We start from the raw sequence: 22,600 nt of genomic DNA, 5'->3' as shown, positions 1-22,600 counted from the left end.
CATACTGTAGTTACTACTAGGCACTCGATTATTCAAGTATCAACTCTAATATTTAGGTATAGTACGTGACAGGCCGAGATGACAATCGGGGTATGAGGTTGGGGGCACTCCCGCACGTCACCCGCGTTATCCCGCACTGGGCTAGCTGCATCGCATCGCACTGCAGTGCACCACATCGCATCACATTGCACCGCATCGCACCACAGCGCACCGCAGCGAACAGCAGCGCACCGCAACGCACCGCATCGCATCGCATCGCACCGCACTGCACCGCACCACACGACACTGTACCACACCGCAATGCACTGCACCGCTTCGCATCGCACCACACCGCACCGCATCGTACCGCACCGCATCGCACCGAACCGCAGCGCAGTGCACCGCATCGCATTGCATCGCACTGCACCACACAACACCACATCCCATCGCCCCACACCGCACCACACCGCACCGCATCGCAACGCATCGTAGCGCACAGCACCGCACCACACCGCAAAACATCGCACAGCAGCGCACTGCACCGTAGCGTAGTGTACCGCACCGCACCACATTTTTCAGATTAATAGGAAATATTATAAAAGTGGACAAGCTCACACAAACATAAAGTCTTTGCTGCTGCTGATACCAGTAAAATGTCTTTGCTGATAGCTAACAATAAAATAAAATTATGAATCTATGTTTATGGTATGCATATTTATTAACATGTAGATTTGAATACGTCCCCGAGAATAAAGAACCGACAGTGCACAGCGGGGTCTCTTTCAATTACGCTTTACAATTCCCTCTGATCCGACTTCATGACGCCCGCATAACATGCTGCTCCTAATTAAGTAAATAATTATTTTACTCCCCAGTCATTTTCTTTTGCGACGGAGAAACAATGGTTCATCCCCGAGGTGAGGCTGTCGACATGGGCGGAAACAATTATTGAATGAATATATTTCCTTTGCGAAAAACCTACACGTTATTTTTTACGTTACGCGCGCTACTTTATACCTATCTACTTGTCTGGTTTTTTTTTTCCATTATGACATTACAAACCCCACCACATTACGAATTACCTATTTATATACCTTATTTAGTAACCTCTTCCGCAATTTTCTCAAGGGGAATTTAGTTTTTTTTGTAAATCCCGTGAGAACTCTAGCAATTTCCGGCACAAAAAATAGGCCGAGTCTGTCCCTAGGATACAAGCTATCTTTGAACCAATCGTCAGAATCGGTTACACGGATGGGTCATGAAAAGTCAGCAGACATACAGACAGACTCACTTTTGCATTTTATAAAAACTATCAAATAATAAAATGAATTATCTTTTTGTTAAAATAATCTCTTAATAACATCTGTTATTAAAATGTACAAACTGTTTGAGCAGTTTATTCAAATAATGATTCCATAATTAATTATTCAAACTTAATTGAGTTAAATACGCAAATGGATATAAACAAGACGAAGAAGATTATATTAATTAGGGGTTAATCTCTGTAATTAAGTCAGTTAAATTATTACAGTAGCCAAGCAATTATTACTTTGTGTTCGGGCACTGAACTATTTTTGCACTTCAACATTCAGTAGGTATTTACATCTTAATACTAAGCGTTCCGCACAACCTATCCACAAATTTTAGGTTGCATTTTTTCACAATTAATATGCATTATACTTACACCAGGAAAGCTTTCAGGTGGCTGAATTTTTGACTGAATTTAATCAACAGTTATTATCATCACAATAATATCATATAATAATATATGCCGTGTGGCACCGGCAGAGGAGAATGTTGCCACCCCTTTTCATCCCGTGGGTGTCGTAAGAGGCGACTAAGGGAATCGGGGAGCTGATTATTGTCAGCCAAGCCCCCCGAAATCTGGCGTGCTGGCCATAGAAACAGCCTCCTCGGGGACCCGAGTGGACCCCGAGTGATGTATCCACCACTCACCCCCCCCCCCTTTTTATGATGATGGAAAAAAATGAAATGAGTGTGCGAATAGGGCCGCTACCTGGGGGTCGCCAGGGCGCGCCTGGAGCTGGCGCTGGGCGTAGCAGCATACGGGCCGCCAGTACCATCAGTCGACCGGCACCGCCACCTAGCCGGTCGACACATCCATCATCCCCACCAGACGGCTTGGCTCCGACAGGGTCCACCAGGGCCCAATCTTCGGCGCCCGCCGCTGGTGGTGTACGCCGCATGAGATGGACGTCTCTCATGAACGAGAATGTCATGCGTGCGTACTACAGGGCGACGGGAGGGGAAACCGGACGGACTGGCTACCGAGCGGCAATGTACCGCGAGTTCCTGCTGCTCGAGCCGAACTTAACTGTCACGGAACAAAACCTGGCAGACCGGGCTCGGTATATTCAGCGCTCGAACATCTTTAACGCTGCCGAGCTCGAACGATTGCGACGTGAGGCTGTTCCAGAAGTGTCAGCACCAGTCACAGAGCAAATCGACTCCCAGGCGGTGCCTGTCCCCGAAGAGACGAATACCATCTCACAAGATTTGCCTGTGGAGGAAGACACCGAAGGAACAGTCTCCCTGGATATAGAGCGGATGAGAGGGATTCTAGAAGAGGCGATTTCTGAAATCCGGAGCGCTCCTCTAGAGAATCGTCCGCGGCTCTCCCGACTCACGCTAAATGTAGCGACGCGGGATGTCATTGAGGCCATAAACAAAATGCTGCCTCAACATCTGGAAAGCAGCACTGGCCTGGGTGATACGGCTTCTATCCTCTTCGGCGCGGCGCTCGCCGTGCACCGATTTATCGGTGCCAAGACTCCGGGACCGGAGCGTGCTGCTGCTGCAAGGCGCAGCGCGGAACCGGCCTGGAAGAAGAGAATAGAACGCCGTATCACTCTGGCCAGAGTCCTCATTGGCAGACTGCAAAGCTTCAGGTCGGGCAATACTAGGCCAAGGATTGTGCGCTCTGTTAGAGTTGCGTTTAATGGGTGTGGGGTCAGGCTGGACCAACCCAATATTGCGCAAAAGCTAACAGAGCGCATCGACGACCTGAAGCAGAAAATCGCTGCATGGGGGAACCGCATCCGACGATACTCGGAAAGAGTCGAGCGATTTCAGCAAAATCGCCTCTTCTTGAGTAATCAGAAAAGGTTCTACAAAAGACTGGAGTGCCCAGCAGTCTGCTCTACTTCTCAGCGACCAGACCCGGCCGACCTCGTCACTTTTTGGCGGGGTGTGTGGTCGAGGGAGGTGGAGCATGAGGAGGGCCCTTGGATTGCGGCGGTAGAGGAAGCATGTGCCTCAATAGAACCGATGAACCCGGTCGCCATCTCTGCGGAGGATGTAGCTGGTGCAGTAAGGCGGGCCCCGAACTGGAAAAGCCCGGGACCCGACGGACTGCATCACTACTGGCTGAAGGGTTTTTCGGTTTGCCATGCGACCTTGGCTCGACAATTTCAAGAGGCTCTTGAGCAGAGGGCACTCCCGAGCCTTTTCACTACTGGGATCACTCATTTAGCTCCAAAGTCCACCGATACCACTGATCCGGCTAAGTACCGTCCCATTACGTGTCTTACTACCATCTACAAGACACTGACATCCGTTTTGAGCCTCAAGATCTCCCGTCACGTAGACGAGAATAACATCATATCTGGGGCTCAAAACGGATGTCGGGGCGGTAGTCGTGGTACTAAGGAGCTCCTTCTCATCGACTCCGTTGCGGGCCAACTGGTCAAACGCAACCGTCGGAATTTCTCCGCTGCCTGGATCGACTACAGAAAGGCATTCGACTCGGTGCCTCATTCATGGCTCCTGAGGGTCCTTGAGCTGTACAAAGTCGATGGTACAGTCCGAGACTTCCTCGGGGCATGCATGGGGCAATGGAGTACGATTCTGTGTCTCCATGGCGAGCGGTTGGCGGCTGCCGATGACCGGATAAGGATAGGAAGGGGTATCTTCCAGGGTGATTGTCTGAGCCCGCTTTGGTTCTGTCTGTCTCTGAACCCACTCAGCACTCTGCTGGAGGGTTCGGGGACAGGCTTTCAGTTTCGGAGAGGAGGAACAAAAGTGCCTCACCTTCTCTACATGGATGACCTCAAACTGCTGGCACCCAATGCCACCCGCCTGCAGGAGCTGCTGAATGTCACCACTGACTTCAGCAATTCCATCAGGATGGAGCTTGGGCTGGACAAGTGTGCGGTCATGCATGTGGAAAGGGGACAGGTAACTCATTTGGCTGAGGTGAGTCTCGAGCCGTCCACCATCAGAACCCTCTCTGAAGCCGAGTCATACCGGTATCTGGGCATGTCACAGTCGCTAGGGGTAAAAGAGACGGACGTGAAACAGTCTGTTTGCGAAGCCTTTTTTGGCCGTCTGACAAAAATCTGTAAAAGTTATTTGTCAGGCGCCAATAAAGTCCGAGCTTATAACGGCTGGGTCATGCCCGTTCTCATGTACACCTTTGGCGTGCTCAGATGGACTCAGACCGAACTTGACGCCCTGGACAGAAAAGTCCGCACAACTATGACTCTTTATCGCATGCACCACCCAAAATCGTCTGTGATGAGGTTGTATATCCCCCGGAAGTGTGGTGGTCGAGGCGTATTGAGCGTCAAGACCATGCATAACCGGGAGATAGCCAACCTCAGAACCTACTTTGAGACGATGAGGGGGTCCCCCATGCATAGAGAGGTCATAGAATGTGATAAAGGACTCACCCCACTATCCTTAGCCCAAACCGAGTGGCAGAAACCGGTAGTACTTAGCACCTCTGACCGGGAGGCCGTATGGAGGGAGAAGGAGCTGCACGGACGCTTTTTTAAAGCTCTTAATGAGCCACACGTAGATAAAAAAGCGTCCGTGCAGTGGCTGCGCTTTGGTGACCTCTTCGGGGAAACCGAGGGTTTTGTCTGTGCGATACAAGATCAGGTGGTCAAGACGCGGAACTACCGAAAGTACATTCTGAAGGATGGCACTCACGACATCTGTCGAGCTTGTCGCCATCCCGGCGAGTCACTCAGACATGTGCTTTCGGGATGCTCAGCGCTTGCCAACACTGAGTATCTGCACAGACACAACCAAGCAGCCAAAATCCTTCACCAAGAGCTTGCTCTGAAGTACGGTCTCCTGGATGAGAGGCTGCCGTATTACAAGTACACACCGGTGCCGGTACTCGAGCGCGACGGAGTCCGGCTCTATTGGGACCGGTCCATCATCACGGACAGGACTATTCTAGCGAATAAGCCTGACATCGTGGTGGTGGACCGGGCACAGTCGAGGGTGTTTTTGGTGGACATCACCATTCCGTATGACGAGAACCTCGTGAGAGCTGAGACGGAGAAAAAGCGCAAGTATCTCGATCTGGCTCACGAGGTTTCCGACATGTGGCATGTGGAGTCCACTGAAATCATCCCAATCGTCATATCTGCGAATGGGTTGATCCCAGTCAGCCTCGCTCACCATCTGAGGCGACTGGGGTTCTGTGGCAGTTCGCTCGCAGCCAGGATGCAAAAAGCGGTCTTGCTGGACTCGGCTAGGATAGTCCGCCGATTTCTTCACCTGTCGCCCTGACCCCCGGCCGTTTGGTCTCCCCTGCCGGGGTGTAATCCTCCGCCCGGTACAAATATGTATGTATGTAATGTTTATGTAGGTTTATTTATTTTTGTGTATGTAAGTATATTATAAACTTTTTTGCCTTTTATATGTATCTATTTTGTACACGGGCGTGAGAGCAAATAATATATAATAATAATAATATATAATAATTTGATTAATAATAGTTTGTCCATAATAATTTGAGCCTCAATAGCTCAATCGGTAAAGGAGTGGACTGAAAACCGAAAGGTCGACGGTTCAAACCCCGCCCGTTGCACTATTGTCGTACCTACTCCTAGCACAAGCCTGACGCTTAGTTGGAGAGGAAAGCGGAATATTAGTCATTAAACATGGCTAATATTCTTTAAAAAAAAATTGCAATAAGTAACCTTTTTAAAATATCACCTTAACCTTGTCGCAGAATCAGTCTCTATCACATCTCTATCCTCCATCCTCATGGACTCAAGGTAACACGACATCAAATATTATGACATGACAAATTGACTGCACACGGAATATAAAGAGTAGATATTCGTCACTGGCAGCCAGCGAGCTGTAGCTTAGTGGTCAGAGCGTCTGGCGTGATCCCAGGAGACGCGGATTCGATTCCTGCCGGTCCGCAATTTTTGATATGTATTTAAAATTATTTAGAAATTTTCTTGAAGTGTAGTGTACCTACACTATAAAAATTATAAAAATACATATAAAAATAAGAGTAGATATACTTAAATTAAATTTAAATAGTGGCAATGTTGGTGCTTCTACCATAGTATGCCATGGAGCAGTGGTCACCTTTTGGGAAACTGTGACACTAAGAAAGAAACTGTTGAAAGGGATCGAGAGCGAGCTGGTCCTGCTTGGAAATGCAGACATCAGGATGGCAGTGATCAGCGCTCTGATCCATCCTTCCAATAGCTTTCGTCGCTGGGACTTCGGGTTAACGAGCGGCTGGAGTAGGGGCTCCAATCTATCCACCAACTACTATATGAACCTGGAAAGACGGCAGCTTGCTCCGGCACAAGCTGGCACTAGATTTACAAGTAGGTAGACCTAGGTACCTAAAATTACTGTCACCTATGTCTACCTACTTTTTTAATAGATATTATGTAAGTAGGTACCTATTGCAAATTGCAAATTCCCCTACTGAATGTTGAAAACGGCCAATGTGGCCAAATTGATCCAGACTAAGAGAAATCGTAACGTGTTCACTAGAAATTATGTACTTTTTAACACTAATTCGAACGGCTTGGTTCTTTTGAGCCTCCTTTTGATGTCCATGTTATCTAGAAGCTTCACAGCCTCCAAATTAATATGATGGCGAAGTCGATGTTGGTGAGCTTCTGCGTACTTTTGGATGATTTTGTTTACGAACTCTATCTTAAGGTCCCTGTGGAGATCGTGATTTCTTACATACCAGGGTGCATTTGTTATTTCCCTGAGTACTTTGTTCTGGAATCTCTGTATTACTTGAACATTGGTCGGTTTAGTACACCCCCAGAGTTGTATACCATACGTCCATACAGGCATCAGAACTTGCTTGTATAGCATAAGTTTATTATGTAATGAGAGCGTTGAATGCCTTCCAAGCAGCCAATACATTTTTTTGTAGCGTAATTCTAACTCCTCACGTTTCTTTTTAACATGAGCTTTCCATCGAAGCTTTGTGTCTAGCGTCATACCCAAGTACTTTGCTGTATTTACGTAGGGAATAAGTTGCCGATTTAGATAAATTGGGTGATATTTTGGTAACTTATTGGTAAAATCTATATGCATAGATTTCGACTCGTTTAGCTTAATTCGCCACTTTATAGTCCAATCGTTGACTTTATTTATGGCAGCTTGAACTTTTTCTACTGCTTCTTCGTGACTCTCTCCAGTTGCTATTATGGCAGTATCATCAGCGAATGTTGCAATAGTGTTATTTTCTAGTGCTGGAATATCACAGGTGTATAATAAGTACAGGACCGGACCTAAGACACTTCCTTGTGGTACCCCAGCTTTAATTTCCTTGAGTTCAGAATACGCATCTTCTTGACGAACTCTAAACCACCTATTTGAGATGTATGATTCAAGAATATCAGCAAATGACTTTGGTAGCATATTTCTGAGTTTATAGATAAGCCCTTCGTGCCACACTTTATCGAAAGCTTGCGCTACGTCTAAAAAGACTGTAGAACACACTTTCTTATTTTCTAATGATTTCTCTATTATGTCAGTAATTCTGTGGACTTGATCTATCGTTGAGTGTTTTTCACGGAATCCAAATTGGTGATCTGGTATTAATTTTCTCTCCTCTAGTATAGGTTTTAGTCTCTTGAGTAACAGTTTTTCAAATAATTTTGAAATAACTGGTAATAAAGAGATTGGTCTGTATGACGTTGTTTCATGGGGTGGTTTCCCCGGTTTAGCGATCATAATAACTTCAGCAACTTTCCATAACTCAGGTACATGTCTCAGTCTAAATGATGCATTTATGAGATTGGTAAGTTTCACTAAAGCTTTCCGAGGTAGGTTTTTTAAAATTTCTCCGGTAATGAGATCATATCCTGGAGATTTTTTTTTGCTTAAATTGAACTTTATTTCTTCAGTTACTTCCTTTGGTGTCACAAGTCTGATATTTTGCAGATCATCTTGTCTTTCTTCATTCTCACTGAAATCAATTGTATGGCCCTCATTTGGTTGGAATATATCTTCCAGATGCTGAGCGAATCTATTAGCTTTTTGAATGTTATTGATAGCCCATTTTCCATTTGATTCTTTAATAGGTGGTATATGTGTGATGGGTCTTTTTAAATTACCTGTTACTTTCCAAAGAGAATAGTCAGTTTCTCGGTCATTGGTCAAGCTTCGTAGGTAATCATTTAACTTAGTGTCATTATAACTTTTGATTGCTTTCTTGATTGTTTTCGCGAGTTTGTTCAGTATTCTTTTGTCTTGTGGTGATCTCGAAGCATGCCATTTTTTTCTCTGCTTTCTCTTTGTTCTAATGAGGTGTATAATTTCCTTAGGATAGGTGGTACCCTTACTCCATTTTTTTATCGATGGCGTATTATTCCAGGCTGATTTTTGTATGTCTGTTATAAATTTAGCTACTTCCATATTGAGCTGGTCTTGGCATTTTAAGGGGACCTTTAGGTTTATAGTACTGTCTAACTCTAGTTTAAAGCTTTCCCAGTCTGTATTGTTATTCACTAGAGTTATCTTGGTTTCTTTGAATGCAATGTTATGTTTATTCAATATTAACAATATTGGTGAATGGTCCGAATTCATGTCGTATTTTCCTTCAATATTTAGGTACCTTGGTGAGATGTTCTTAGATATAAAAAAGTCTATCAGATCTGGGGTTTTTTGAGGATCAGTAGGCCAATAGGTCGGCATACCTGTACTGATCACGTCGCATCCCAAGTCTTTGATCGCACTCAGCAATTCTTTACCTTTTGTTGTTGTTAGTCTAGAGCCCCAGAAAATATTTTTGGCGTTAAAATCTCCACCAATTATAAATCTGTGTCCATATTGTTTCAAGAAACTTAAGTATTCATATTTTTTTAGAGAATGCCTTGGTGGGCAGTATATGGCTACAATTGTAATTGGGTATCGTTCTGTTTTAATATTTACTGCCACTGCTTGGATTTCAAACTCTTCATATTTACTTTCTTCGTAGTGATAAATACTCTCTTTTATTATAACAGCACTACCTCCTCTGGCTGAATTATTAGGATGTAGGGCGTGATATACTTTATATCCATTAAATTTGATGTAGGATTCTTTTGTGAAATGTGTTTCGGAGATCAAACATATGTCGATATTTTCAGTATCTAGGACTACTTGTAGCTCATGTTGATGTTGGAATAGTCCATTAGAATTCCATGCCAATATTTTTAGTTCTTTTTCCATTATTTGGTTTTAAAAGGGGCTTTGTTAGTGCCATTTTCAAGTTTTCGCAGGCGATCATCGAATGATGACATAAATTTCAAGATCTCGTTTAGTTTATTTAAGGTAGGATCGCTCGTGTTATTACTGTTAGACATTTTGTTTGAGGCTACTTGTGCATATGTTACCTTTTTACTAGGATTTTCTTTGTTAATTTCGGGAAGTCGCACATTCTTAGCAACTGGAGTTTGTTTTGTAATATCACTTGTTGCTTGAGTGTTTTGAGAAGATGGTTTTTTGTATTTCCTGTTCCTGATGGATTGCATTTCCTTGGCTACTATGCAGCCTCTATAGTTAGCTGGATGAGCTTCCCCACAGTGTACACATTTAGGTTTCTGCTCAGCTGGTTTTTTGCATTCAACACTTAGATGTTTTCCAGTGCATTTGACACATCTTGGCTCTCTGGAGCAATACTTCTGGGTGTGCCCATACGTTTGACATTTTTTACACTGTGGTATGAGCTTCGATGATCTCAGTGGATGTATTTCCACTTTGCATCCAAGAATCGAGGTGATTCCATAAATTTTGTCGATGTCTTCTCCATTTTTGAAACTTAGCAGAAACATGTTTAGTGGTTCCTTGTTTTTCCACCTTAGCTTATTGACGGCATTTTCAACCTTAAACCCTTTATTCTGAAGGTCTTCGATTATTCTTTCTGGCTTACAGGTAAAATGCAGCTTTTTGGCCATGACTTTAATGGGCCTATCTTGCTTGTTTTCAAAAGAGTGCCACAGGAATTTCCCTGCAGTCAATGTTTTAGTGATTGACCGATATGTATCTTCATTGTAAGCATTTATTTTAACATTGTTGCCATTTAACATTTTAATTCGAAAAGAATCTCCAGAAGGACCTTCTGTTAATAAGTCATAGAATGACTGATAATTTGTAACGTCATCTACTATTATTGGCGGGGGTGGTGGAATTTTCTTTTTCCTTTCCCTACTAAGACTGGTCGAGGAATCATCATGCTGATTGATGGATGTGGACTGCTCGGGGGAGGTGTTCAATTTTCTTTTCTTCCTGCTTTTAGCTCTAATCCATTCTGTCTCTCTGGCTAATTCTTCTTCATCCGTTTGATATTCCGATGGTTGCGGTGAAGTTTCCTTGGTGGTATTATTCTGGCTCGTATCCATTGGGTTTTGTTTCGACAGAAATTTTATTTTATTCTGTAGCTCCAATATTTGCTTCTCCATAGTTGTAATAATGAGCTGAAGCTTCTCATTTTCTACCTTTTTCTCAGAGAATGCTTTAAAAAGCATATGCTCTGTTTCAGTTATTAATTTTATTTCTGTACCCATAGTTGCAGTATATAAGTAGTATAGCTGCGGTTTATTATTTTACAATTTATTCTGACACGACAAAACGCAAAACTAGGTCATTGTGTCGAACGCGGTCGATCGTCGGCGTCGGCGGCCGAGACGCGGCGTCAGCAGATTACGCTGCGATGCGCGTATTGCGATTAAGACACGGTTGTTTTCGACGAAAACCAAACACGGAATGAAAAAGTACATAAGTGCAGCGTTTGTGTAATAGTGCTTGTGCTACTTTATTTTTCTAGGTCACAAGAACATAGTGAACTGTAAGTACGTGTTAGAATAAACTAAGGACAGTTACTGGACTGTAAATTAGATTTAAAATTAATCATAAGTAGAAGTTTAAGCTAGAATAATATTACTAATTAGCCCATAGGCTAGATGGTAGTAGCAATAAAGCTACCATTTTATAATGGTGCTTTATGGTAGAAAAAAAAAAAAAAAAAAAACTAGAAATTATACCTAACACTTAGAAAGTGCGGCTGGTAATTAGGGCTGCCATCCATCCGGTTTTCTCCAGATTTGTCCTAGCGTGGGAGGGACGAGGAAGTTCGTAGAACAACCAGATAAAGTTTTTGTCAACGTCGGTTGACAAAAAAATAAACCGCGCTCGCTTCGCTCCTTCTTAAGAGAGATTCTAATTTTCTATTATTATTTAGGTAGTAAGTATAGGTATAATTATTGCTTAAGCCCCTAGTACGTTTTAACGTATTGTAACGCTAAATGGCTTGACATCTTTTGACGAAGGTTTAGGGGTAAATAACCCTGCTGCGGGTTATGTCACTTAACATCAGGTGAGATCGCAGTCAAGGGCTAACTTGTAATCAATCAAAAAAACGTATACACAAACTACACTTCAAAACAAGAGTGAATAGGCATCTTCTAGGCAAGCGCGCTGCAACCTAGACGTCATCATTGATTTTATTAAGCATGATGAGATTATCGTCAAGCGCAAGCCTATCAAGCGGTCAAAAAACCCTTCCGTAGTCGGGTAAACAGGACACGAAGTTTTCTCGAGGTGTTGTAGATGACAGCCCTAGGCTGGGTAATCGTCGCGACTCCGTGGCGGGCCGTGGCCGGGTGCTGAAGAGCTTTCAGGTGACGACTCGGAGCCGACCGTCTACCGTCTAGACGGCTGGCGCCTACCGTGTGTCGTGCTCGCGCCGGCACCACTCTCCAGTGCCATTCATTCTGCCTCGCTTGCAATTCTCGTACCTACGTAGTTAAGTTCATCCTCTTTGTTTATCTTAATAAATCTGTATCTATAATAACTAAATGGGATGAAAAGTCGCCATGCGGATTAAACTGTATTACTTATCCCTTATTGCTAACCCGCTCGGCTCCGAATTCGCTAAGGTGGCAGAGAAAACCTATACAAATTCTCAAGTTTATTGATCAGAAGTAGATACCTATTTGTTTTCTGACCACGGTAATTGTAAATTAGTCAGTTCATCCTTATTAGGTGACCATTATTAACTTAGTAATTTTTTGCCATCGTTGAGTTAATTTACTTAAAACTTCCTTGAGTTTTATAATATAACACATTCACATACGGGCCCCACTTTCTTACACATGGTTTTGATATAAGTACGGATAGAGATGTGACAGCCTAGTGGTCAGGACGTCCGCCTCCTAACCGGAGGTCGGGGGTTCGATCCCGGGCACGCACTTCTAACTTTTCGGAATTATGTGTTTTTTAAGTAACTAATTATAACTTACTATAACAGTGAAGGAAAACATCGTGAGGAAACCTGCATGCCTGAGAGTAATGTTCTCAAACGTGCGTGAAGTCTGCCAATCCGCACTTGGCCAGCGTGGTTGACTAAGGCTGAAACCCTTCTCACTCTGAGAGGAGACCCGTGCTCTGTAGTGAGCCGATAGTCATTTATTTAGTATGCATCTCTTATCGAGAGTTACATTTAAGTTCCGTTTGCCGTGGAGACCCTGGGGCCATGGAGTCTTTGCGCTAAAAAAATTACGAGACATTTCACCGCGTGACAGAAGGGCTGGCTCATTTTTTGCGCAACCAATCAGCCAGCGTGGAAATGCAGCCAGTATTCTTGTCACACTAGATAGGTACTATACCTACACTACTATACTACTATTTTTTGTTGGTACTAACGGATACGGAAGCAATTTATAAACATACTAGATAAATGATGATGCTTGCGTCTTCGTCCGCGTAATTTTAGATAATATTAATTTTAAAATCCCGTGGGAACTCTTTGGTTCCCCGGGATAACAGTAGCCTATTTCCATTCCGGGGTGCAAGCTATTTCTGTACCAAAACCAAATACAGTACGCGGTAGAAAATAATGTACATCGAACTTTAGAATGAGTTTTCGGCTTTGTAGAGCGTTGTCTCTATCACTCACACCTATGTGACATTTTGTCAGTCTCAACGAAAGAGACAATGCTCTACAAAACCGAAATCTCATTCTAAAGATCGATGTACATTATTTTCTGCCGCGTACTGTAGATGATGCCCATTCTGATGTAAAGGTCTTTTAAAATCCCGTGGGAACTGTTTGATATTCCGGGACAGCCTCGGGATGCAATCTATTTCTGTACCAATTTTGTCAAAATCGGTGGAAGTGAGGGGCGGTGAAAAGGTAGACAGTCATATAGAAACACTTTCGCATTCATAATATTCTCAGCATTCCGTCGCAAACTCGCTATTCCAGCGCCTTGATCCCCAAGCCTTAACGTCCATCCCAGCTATATTATGCCTCGCCTTTTTGCCACGTCATCTTAGAGGCGATTTGGATCCGACTCGTCGATCTCTATGAAGCAGTACATCCATATTTAATGTTCATAATTATAATATATTCATGTCATCTCCTGCCGTGTTCCGTAGCGAGGCGACATGCTCCGGTGCCTGGGAAAAACGCGTCTAGCAAGGAACTGAATCAATAGAAATAATAGACGCACTGCGCTAACGACCCCATTTCGTATGTCAAGAGGTCGTTCACTGGTATTGTTTCGTTGAGATCTAAGTAGAAATAAATTAAATTACAGTATTAAGAACTCTCGTTAGTTCAGTCAAGACAATTGTACGGAAACCTGACAGCATGACGCATTTTTAAGGGTTCCGTACGTTCGAATGAAAAAACGAAACTTTGATCACTTGTGTGTCTGTCTGCCCATCTGCCATAGCTAATTTGTTCCAAATCTGCTGGTCCGATTAAGTGAAAGGTACGCGTATGATTTTCTTTAACACGTATGATTTTGAAAAAAAAATTGAGAAAATAGTTTTTTACATAATATAGATTATAGGAAATTTTATAAGAAGTCTGAGGTTTTAAAATAACGTGATAAATCTTTCAATATTGTGCGTATTCGTCATACGGAGCCTGTGTACGGAGCCAACTTCACGCGAGTGCAACTCGCGCTTGTCCGGTTTTTTTTTGTTAGGATGGGTTCTATTATTTAGAAAACCACTTGTTTTGATCATTTTCCCGTCAAATTCAGGAAATGTGTACGTTCAGTGGTTCAAAAATGCTGCAACCTAACGCGGAGAATCAAGATAAGTCTGCGGGTTACATCAAAGTATTCAAAATAACTTTGTAATAAAGAGAGAGAGCCAGCGCGTGTCAGGCCTTCGTTATTTTATAAAAGCTGAAAGTTTATCTGCCTATTGTCCCAACACTGAGAGGAACGTACTTTGTTTGGATGTTTGTTTGGATCATGGTGGCTTTGAGAGATAACAGGTAATTAAGGTGTAAAAAACGTCTTACGTCAAAGTAAAAAGTCTTTTTTTTATATTTACTTTGGAGTAGATTTAGAAATTACGTCATGCATTGCCAGACAATTAGTATCATGGTAACCCCCCGCCAGACACCCTTTAAAGTTTAAAAATTTAAGGGTGTCTGGCAGGGGGTTTCCGCGACACTGTGTCTAGCAATGCATGACGTGATTTCTAATCGTCTGGCACGCGCTGGCTCTTAGTTCATAATATTGTGTACTTACTTATTCGACGCCACGCTCACCCACACGTCACCCGCGCTCTCCCACACTGCGGGCAAAACTTAAATCCACGCAAGCGAAGTAGCAGGCATCAGCTAGTAATATTATAAATCCGAAAGTGTGCCTGTCTGCTAACTTTCCACGGTCCATACGTTAACCAATTTAAACGAAAGATACACAGATAACTTACAGCCCGGGGCTGTAGGTAGGTCTCAGCTACTTTTTGTTTCGGAAAATTAAAGCGTTCCCACGGGGGCATCATCTATTTCAGACGGAGACGGTCATAGGCTACTTTTTATTCCGGAAAATCAAAGAGTTCCCACGGGATTTTGAAAAAGCGAAATTCACGCAGACGAAGTAGTGGACATAAAGGAACGTATAGGCACATAAGAGTACGTTTAGTAATATAGTTTAGTAGAATGTGAATGTTAAATTGACTGCGAGATACTAATGCGACGCGCAGCTCGTTAGTTCCCTGCACACGTTATTTGTTGGATTTAGGAGTAAATAAGCGTGACGGGCGCTGCAAATTGCTTTGCAAAAATACAAAAAGGCTCAATTATTTTGTGTTTTGAATATTTATCATAAACTCAAAGTTTTTCATCTTTAATATACTAAAGTAGGTACATAAATATTATACTTAGGTAGGTACTATCTGAAATCACCGAAAATTTTAAACTCACTCCCCGCTAACATTCGTAAATGTATTTTTTTTTTACAAAAGTGTGTACTCGTAGTTTGAAAATATTATTTACCAATTTACTTATATTATCATGTATCATTTACTGGCTAATGCTAGCGACTTCATTCGGATTGATTTACATTTTTAGGGTTCCGTACCTCAAAAGGAAAAACGGAACCCTTATAGGATCACTTTGTTGTCTGTCTGTCTGTCTAGACCGACAGACATACCTGTCGGTCTATCAAGAAACCTACAGGGTACTTCCCGTTGACCTAGAATAACGAAATTTGGTATGTCTTATAGCAGATATTAGGGGAAAAATCTGAAAACCATGAATTTGTGGTTATATCACACAAATAAAATTAAATTGTGGTCATAAACTAATAATTAGTATTTTCAATGTTCGAAGTAAGATATTAGATAACTATATCAAGTGGGGTATGATATGAAAGGTCTTCACCTGTGCATTCTAAAACAGATTTTTATTTATTTTTATGCGACATAACGACAAAATGTCGAATAAATACGACTGTAGTACGGAACCCTCGATGCGCGAGCCTGACTCGCACTTGGCCGGTTATTTTTTTAAATCTCGTGGGAACTTTTTGATTTTCCGCGACAAAAAGTAGCCTATGTCCGTCCCCGGGATGAACTTAAAGTCAAAATTGGTTAAACGATAGGCTGTGAAAAGCTAGCAGACAAACAATCAGATCAGACGGACACACTTTCGGTAATGGATGTGGTAAGTATATTCATTTGTTGAGTAGGTATATTTAGCCTTACATAATAATAGGTACATCATACAATTCGTGCACTCTGCTCTTCTCGCCAAAGGTAGTCTGTGAGAGCTAGCAGTACTTGCAGTTAGGTATAGGCAAAGATAATAAAATAGGTAAATGAAGAAGACTGGAAGTTTACATACTTTGTATGTTTTTATATTACCAATTTCCCGTTTCAGTCTGCAATAAAGAATACAATAACGATAATAGATTTATATTTTGATTAAAGTCTGATAAAAAATTAAATATTGACATAATATTATACTTATAACTTATTAGGCTATTATACTATAAAAGATTCCTGAAATTGTTTACAGTGAAACGTACTATTATTACCCTGAAAAGAACCAGAAGTTTCTAGAGAATGGAATTTAAGGTCATGAAATTCCATTCCAAATAAATAATAATAATTATATTTCTTGCACAAACTTCCAAATATACATGCAATTAATTATAGCTGATTCAAGTAAGAAGCAACATATGTTTGCGTCATTATTATTATCTTTTTGTCACGGACATGCGATTTTAGTTTATACTAGATGATGCCCGCGACTTCATCCGCGTAGATTGAAGTTTTTCTACCCTTGTATCTAAACCAAATCGTGTTCGACTGGAGTTCGACTCTTTTCGAGACGAGCTCAATTGGAGTTCGACTCTAGTTTGACTCGAGTTCAATTCTTGTTCGAATCTAGTTAAACTTGAGTTTGATTCGTGTTCGACTCTATTTCGACTCTAAGTCGACTCTTGTTCGACTCTAGTTCGACTCTAGGTCGAGTTTTGTTCGACTCTAGTTCAAATTGAGTTCGACTCTAATGTGATTCGAGTTCGAATCGAGTTCGACTCTTGTTCGATTCGAGTTCAACTCTAGGTCGAGTTTTGTTCGAAAATATTTCAAATCGAGTTTGATTCGAGTTCGACTCTTGTTCGAATCGAGTTCAACTTGAGTTCGAATCGAGTTCGACTCGAGTTTAAACTCTAGTTCGACTAGAGACGAACAAGTTCTAGTTCGGACAAGTCGATTCGAATTTCGAACGAATCATTCTATCTATTGGTGAAAGCCACATTAAAATTCGTTGCGTAGAGTAAAAGATCTACGCGTTCACAGACAGTTGGAAGCGACTTTATTATATTATACTATGTAGAGATGCATTCAGCAAAAAGTACTCGTAAAAAGGACCCGGTGAACACGAAATAAATACAAAAGAAGTGAACATTTTTTTCTAATTTGCACATAACAATATATTTTGTGTTATCTTTATATCCGTATAAGACATTGGTTATTTATTACATTTAAAACTGGTTACGTAAACGGTGTCTGATTTTATTAAGAGTGGCATGCCGAAATAATATCTGGAATATTTAAATTGCGTTGATATATATTATATTTCATTTTATTCTTAGTTTATGTTTATACCGTAACGGTACGGCACGGGTACGGTTCTTGCTCAAGCCAAAAGCCCAAAACCAAAAGATTCTCATTCTGAGAGGAGACCCATGCTCTGTAGTGAGCCGGCGATGAGCAGGTAGCTTATCATGATGATGAAGATGAAGTACCTACCTATACATCTATTATTTACGAATTTTTAAATCGATTTATTATTGCACTGACTCTACCCTGATTTTTGATCTTTTTTTATATTCATTGCAGGCAAACGCTTGACCACAATCACACCTGATGGAAATTGATGATGTGCCTAAGATGGGACGCGTTTACCTAGAAGATGCCTATTCACTCTTGTTTGAATGATACCCGGTTGAATCCGGGTTGATCAATTTTTTTGCTAATGCGCGTGGCCGCCATTTTAGCGAAGTTTCAAGCTGATGGTATATTTTTACTTAAATATAAGTCAAATGAAGTCAAAATGACGTCATTTCGATGTTAATGAGACATGGTTCCAGCGCAATAGCAATTTGCGGGACTAATAGGCATATTCCGCGACCCACACGTCAACCGCACTTGCCCGCACTGGGTTAGTGCGGGGGCTTTGTGGATGTGCGGGGCGTTTCCTCCCCGATTGCCATTTCGACCTGTCGCGTACTATAGGTAGGCACTTCACAAATAAGGATTTGATATCAAAAAAATCTTTAACTTTATCTCTTTAACATATTTTCGATATCTGTTACATTGTCAAACAGGTGAAAATTTGATTATTCTTTCAAGTTAAAGATTTAGATAAGTATATGTTATCCATCATGAACTCAGATCATGAATCATTATTATGATAGTGTCAATTTACAAATGAAGACAATATACCTACCTAGGTAAATAAAGGATATAATGTAACCTTTACCGATATCCATGTTGGTATTGGTACCTACTTACCAATCAGGATACCAGTAGAAAACTAGAAACTTATCCGTTACGGAGAAAACTATCATTGGTACCTAGGTGACAGCAACAAGTAGTACACCTGATTTGGTTGAATGCATGACTAGACCAAATCAGGTTGTCCGTTTTGGCAGATTAAGTATAGCGAATTAAGCTTGTGGTTCCTTATACAACAAAATTTACTTAATTGCAAAATCGTTAAACTCCTGAAGCGAAGCGAGTTTTTTTGCAAGATGACAACAAACATGCTAAATAAAAAGCAAATGATGAGGGTTCAGTTGGAGCTCGCTTACCTAAAGATGCCTATTCACTCTTGTCTTAAAGGTATTTTGGTTATACGAGGCAGGAAACATGGAAGGCGGAAGTTTATTACTTATTACACTCAGAAACGTTGAACAAAAACGTTTCGAGCGAGTAGAAAAGGATGCTTCTGCTTCTCAGACACCGAGCAAACAGTTGAGCATGTCCTGAACGAATGCCCACACTTTAGTGCACGCAGGTTGGAGCTCGAGTTCGAGGTTGACTCAGAAATTACAACCTCGAAATGGAATTCCCTGTTATGTGGTAAACGTTCAGACCAAAATTCGCTGATTTTTGCATCGGTGTCATGAGGGCAGTGAGAACCAATAAATAAATTTAACTATACCTACTATCTTATGAAATAACTAGCTTATGCTCGCGACTTCGTCCGCGTGGACTATACAAATTTCAAACCTCTATTTTACCCCCTTAGGGATTTAATTTTCAAAAATCCTTTCTTAGCGGACGCCTACGTCATAATAACTATCTGCATGCCAAATTTTAGCCCGATCCGTCCAGTAGTTTCAGCTGTGCGTTGATAGATCAGTCAGTCACCGTTTCCTTATATATATTTAAAGATAATTGAATAAACTTTCAAAGATTAAAGAAAATTTAATATTAAATTTACCGACATTCAAATATAAAATCATGGGTTTTGCCGAAAAAAAACTTAAGGATGCCAACGATCATGGTTTCTCGCTATTTTGGTAGAAAGGTGAAGGAGTAACAAGGTCGTGAAATCCTGAGCACACTCTCCAAAATATAGGTAGATATATCCGATAGACCGATAAGCGATAGCTAGGTATAAAATCTCACTGTTCACATGTTGCTGGCTATATACCTATTTAAAAGTTCAGGGTACCTATGTTGAGACCTGTATCCGGGGTAATACACTTTAATGTTTAAGCTGTGATCAGTTCATTGATTTCAATTGATCAGTGTACGCGGAAAACCGATCTACTGCGTTAGGTGATCGCATTCACTGAACCTCGGCAAATATGTTCATTCAGAGAAATCACGTACAATTCACTTGTTTATCCTTTGATGTTTGATTCCGAACGTACAGACTAACTACATTTTGCGCCATGAACGCTTTTGCTCTCAAATTACCTAGTAGGTACGCGTGCTTTGATGTTTACATTCCTCATAATTCTATGTTTAGGCTGAAAACTACACTACAGCCGATTTCACAGCTGAGTGCACATTTCAAGATGGGTGTTACAATTTAAAATATAGAGAACTAGTTTATGCTCGCAACTTCGTCCGCGTGAACTACATCTACATCATAATAGCTATCTGCATGCCAAATTTCAGCCCGATCCGTCCAGTAGTTTAAGCTGTGCGTTGATAGATCAGACAGTCAGTCACGTTTTCCTTTTATATATTTAAGAAGTAAGATCTCAAAATTTTAGATAACAGAATTGAGCTGATGCGCAAAAGCAACTTAAGTAGTTACTTTATCAATAAACTGAAAAAAAGCTATGAATCACCAAACAGTAAAAAGCAAAGTAGCAAATCGTTTATGAGTTTTTTTATGACTTTATGAGATGGTGGTTGGGCTATGTGCTCTCAATCAGAGATGCCTCATAATCAATAGCGCCGTGTTCCTTTGTCAGTCTGTCGGGGTAAATAACACAAAAGTTTACCAATTCATTACCGCTTTAATGATTTCTTTGACTCTAAGTTATAAACACAAATACAAGACAAGATAGGACCAGTGCACGCCGTGGCCGGGGAACAACTGCTTGACCGGGTTAAGTTTTACAAAAAGGCCAGCATGGCAAAACGCTAGGCGTCAGCAGTCCCCCCACAATAGCTTCTAAACTTTTTGGTGGACTACGATACAATATTCAGCATCATTTGAATATTTTTTGACCCATTACATCTAGATAGCACGAAGTACAGCCATTCGAAGGAAAAGTCAGTTAGTATTAGTAGTGGACCATGAATTTCTGAGGCCCAAGGCACGTGGCTCGAGGCTCATCTGGAGGCGTGCAAAACTGACCTTGCTAAGAACGGAATAGGAAAAGTTTTTATCAACTTGCTTTAGTCTGTTCGTTACAAATACAATAGTGATGATTAGGTAGGACTGGTATACTTTAAGCTATTTCACTTTAAGTTTTCGATAGCTTCCTATCCAAATCAAACTTACTTTAGCCTGATTTGTGATTTGACTAAAGTGGATTTTTCAAAATTAGAAGTCGCCAATTACTATTATAATTATTAATTAGAAGTGGGTACTTACGAAAAACCAGATAGAATTGAGAATCTCCTCCTTTGAAAACTCAAAACGTTGAATCTACTGTCGCAATAATTATTATTTATTTCTAAATGGTGCCCATAACTTCATCTGCGTGGATTAAGGTTTTTTTTAAAAATCTCAAGAGAATTTTGATTTTCCAGGATAAAAAGTAACCTAAAATCCGTATATGGAATGCAAGTTATCTTTGTATTCAATAGATGATGGCCGCGACACAGAGTAATAAATATAATAGTACTAACGTGCCGCGATTTTGTCCACGTGGAAGATTGATTTTCCGGGGGAAAAGTATCCTATCCCTGGAATGTACCTAAGCTATTTCTATACCACATTTCGTCAAAATCGGTTAAAGAGACGGACATACACTCTTTCGCATTTATTAACTCAAAACCTAGTATATGGAAATGGAATATAGATACCATAAATCTGTCCCGATTAGATAACTGATTTCCATTTTATTATCGTTTTGGCAATATCGTCATTTGCGGTTGGACCAGACTGGGTTGGACAGATATTGATTTGCGGTAGAGTTTGGCCAACGCTTACGTGGCTTTTGTAACTAACAGTGACGTTTTAATTATAGGTACAATACCTTACGTAGTAATATTATCTAAGTAGGTATATTAGCATGTATGCAGGTATATAATGCATTACGTTTATGATCACGCCTTGTTATAAATTCCTTCAGAAGTAAGTATTATCTATAGTTGCCGACTTTAGTACATGTTATATATTATATAACTGAAAATATTATAACAAATTGTAAATTGGAATGTTCACTAAGTAAGTAGTGTACCTTAGATACCTTCCGTTTAATATTTTTAGGGTTCCGTACCTCAAAAGGAAAAAAGGAACCCTTATAGGATAACTTCGTTGTCTGTCTGTCCGTCTGTATGTCGTATCTGTCAAAAAATCTTTTAGGGTTGACCTATAGAATTATGAAATTTGGCAGATAGGTAGGTCTTATAACTCAAGTAAAGAAAAAATCAGAAAACCATGAATTTGTAGGTACATCACAGGAAAAATGTTAAAATGTGTTCTGTGACTTATACGGATACCTTAAGTGAACAATGAAAGACTGACGCGGTGAAAGTTACGCAATTCTCCAAATCTAGCGCGTAAAATACGTGCGCGGAAAATCTCATCCTCCATTCAACATCGAAGTCATTCAAGCGTGATCGAGCAACGAATTTAAACACGGACAGATTGACATGATCAAGCCATTGTCAGCTCACTACTGATCACGGGTCTCCTTTCAGAATGAGAAGGGTTTAGGCCATAGTCACGCTGGCCAAGTGCAGATTGGCAGACTCCAAACACGTCCTTTGAGAACATTCGGGCCAGGGGTAGACTATTTTTTTTTCCTACTCACCCATTTCATGTTAGGGCGAGTTGCTTCGAAAAATCTATTTGTCCAAAATTTTATATGACTTTATGTAGCCGGTAATGGAATTCTACAAAAGTAAAAATATAAGTACCTACCTTACATTTACA

General features: G+C 41.2%; 1 protein-coding gene across 1 annotated transcript in view; it reads left to right on the top strand.

Moving 5' to 3' along the window:
* Nucleotides 1-4,264: 4,264 nt before the first annotated feature.
* Nucleotides 4,265-22,600, top strand: part of LOC138403290 (uncharacterized) — a 190,854-nt gene continuing 172,518 nt past the window's right edge. Inside the window, exon 1 of the mRNA XM_069503195.1 lies at nucleotides 4,265-5,592. Coding sequence (XP_069359296.1) covers nucleotides 4,393-5,523 — 1,131 coding nt within the window. The 5' untranslated portion in view covers nucleotides 4,265-4,392 and the 3' untranslated portion in view covers nucleotides 5,524-5,592. The remainder of the gene's footprint in view (nucleotides 5,593-22,600) is intronic.

This window comes from Maniola hyperantus, chromosome 14 (assembly GCF_902806685.2).
Source record: "Maniola hyperantus chromosome 14, iAphHyp1.2, whole genome shotgun sequence".
NCBI lineage: Eukaryota > Metazoa > Arthropoda > Insecta > Lepidoptera > Nymphalidae > Maniola > Maniola hyperantus.
This window is presented reverse-complemented; position numbering and strand designations above follow the sequence as displayed.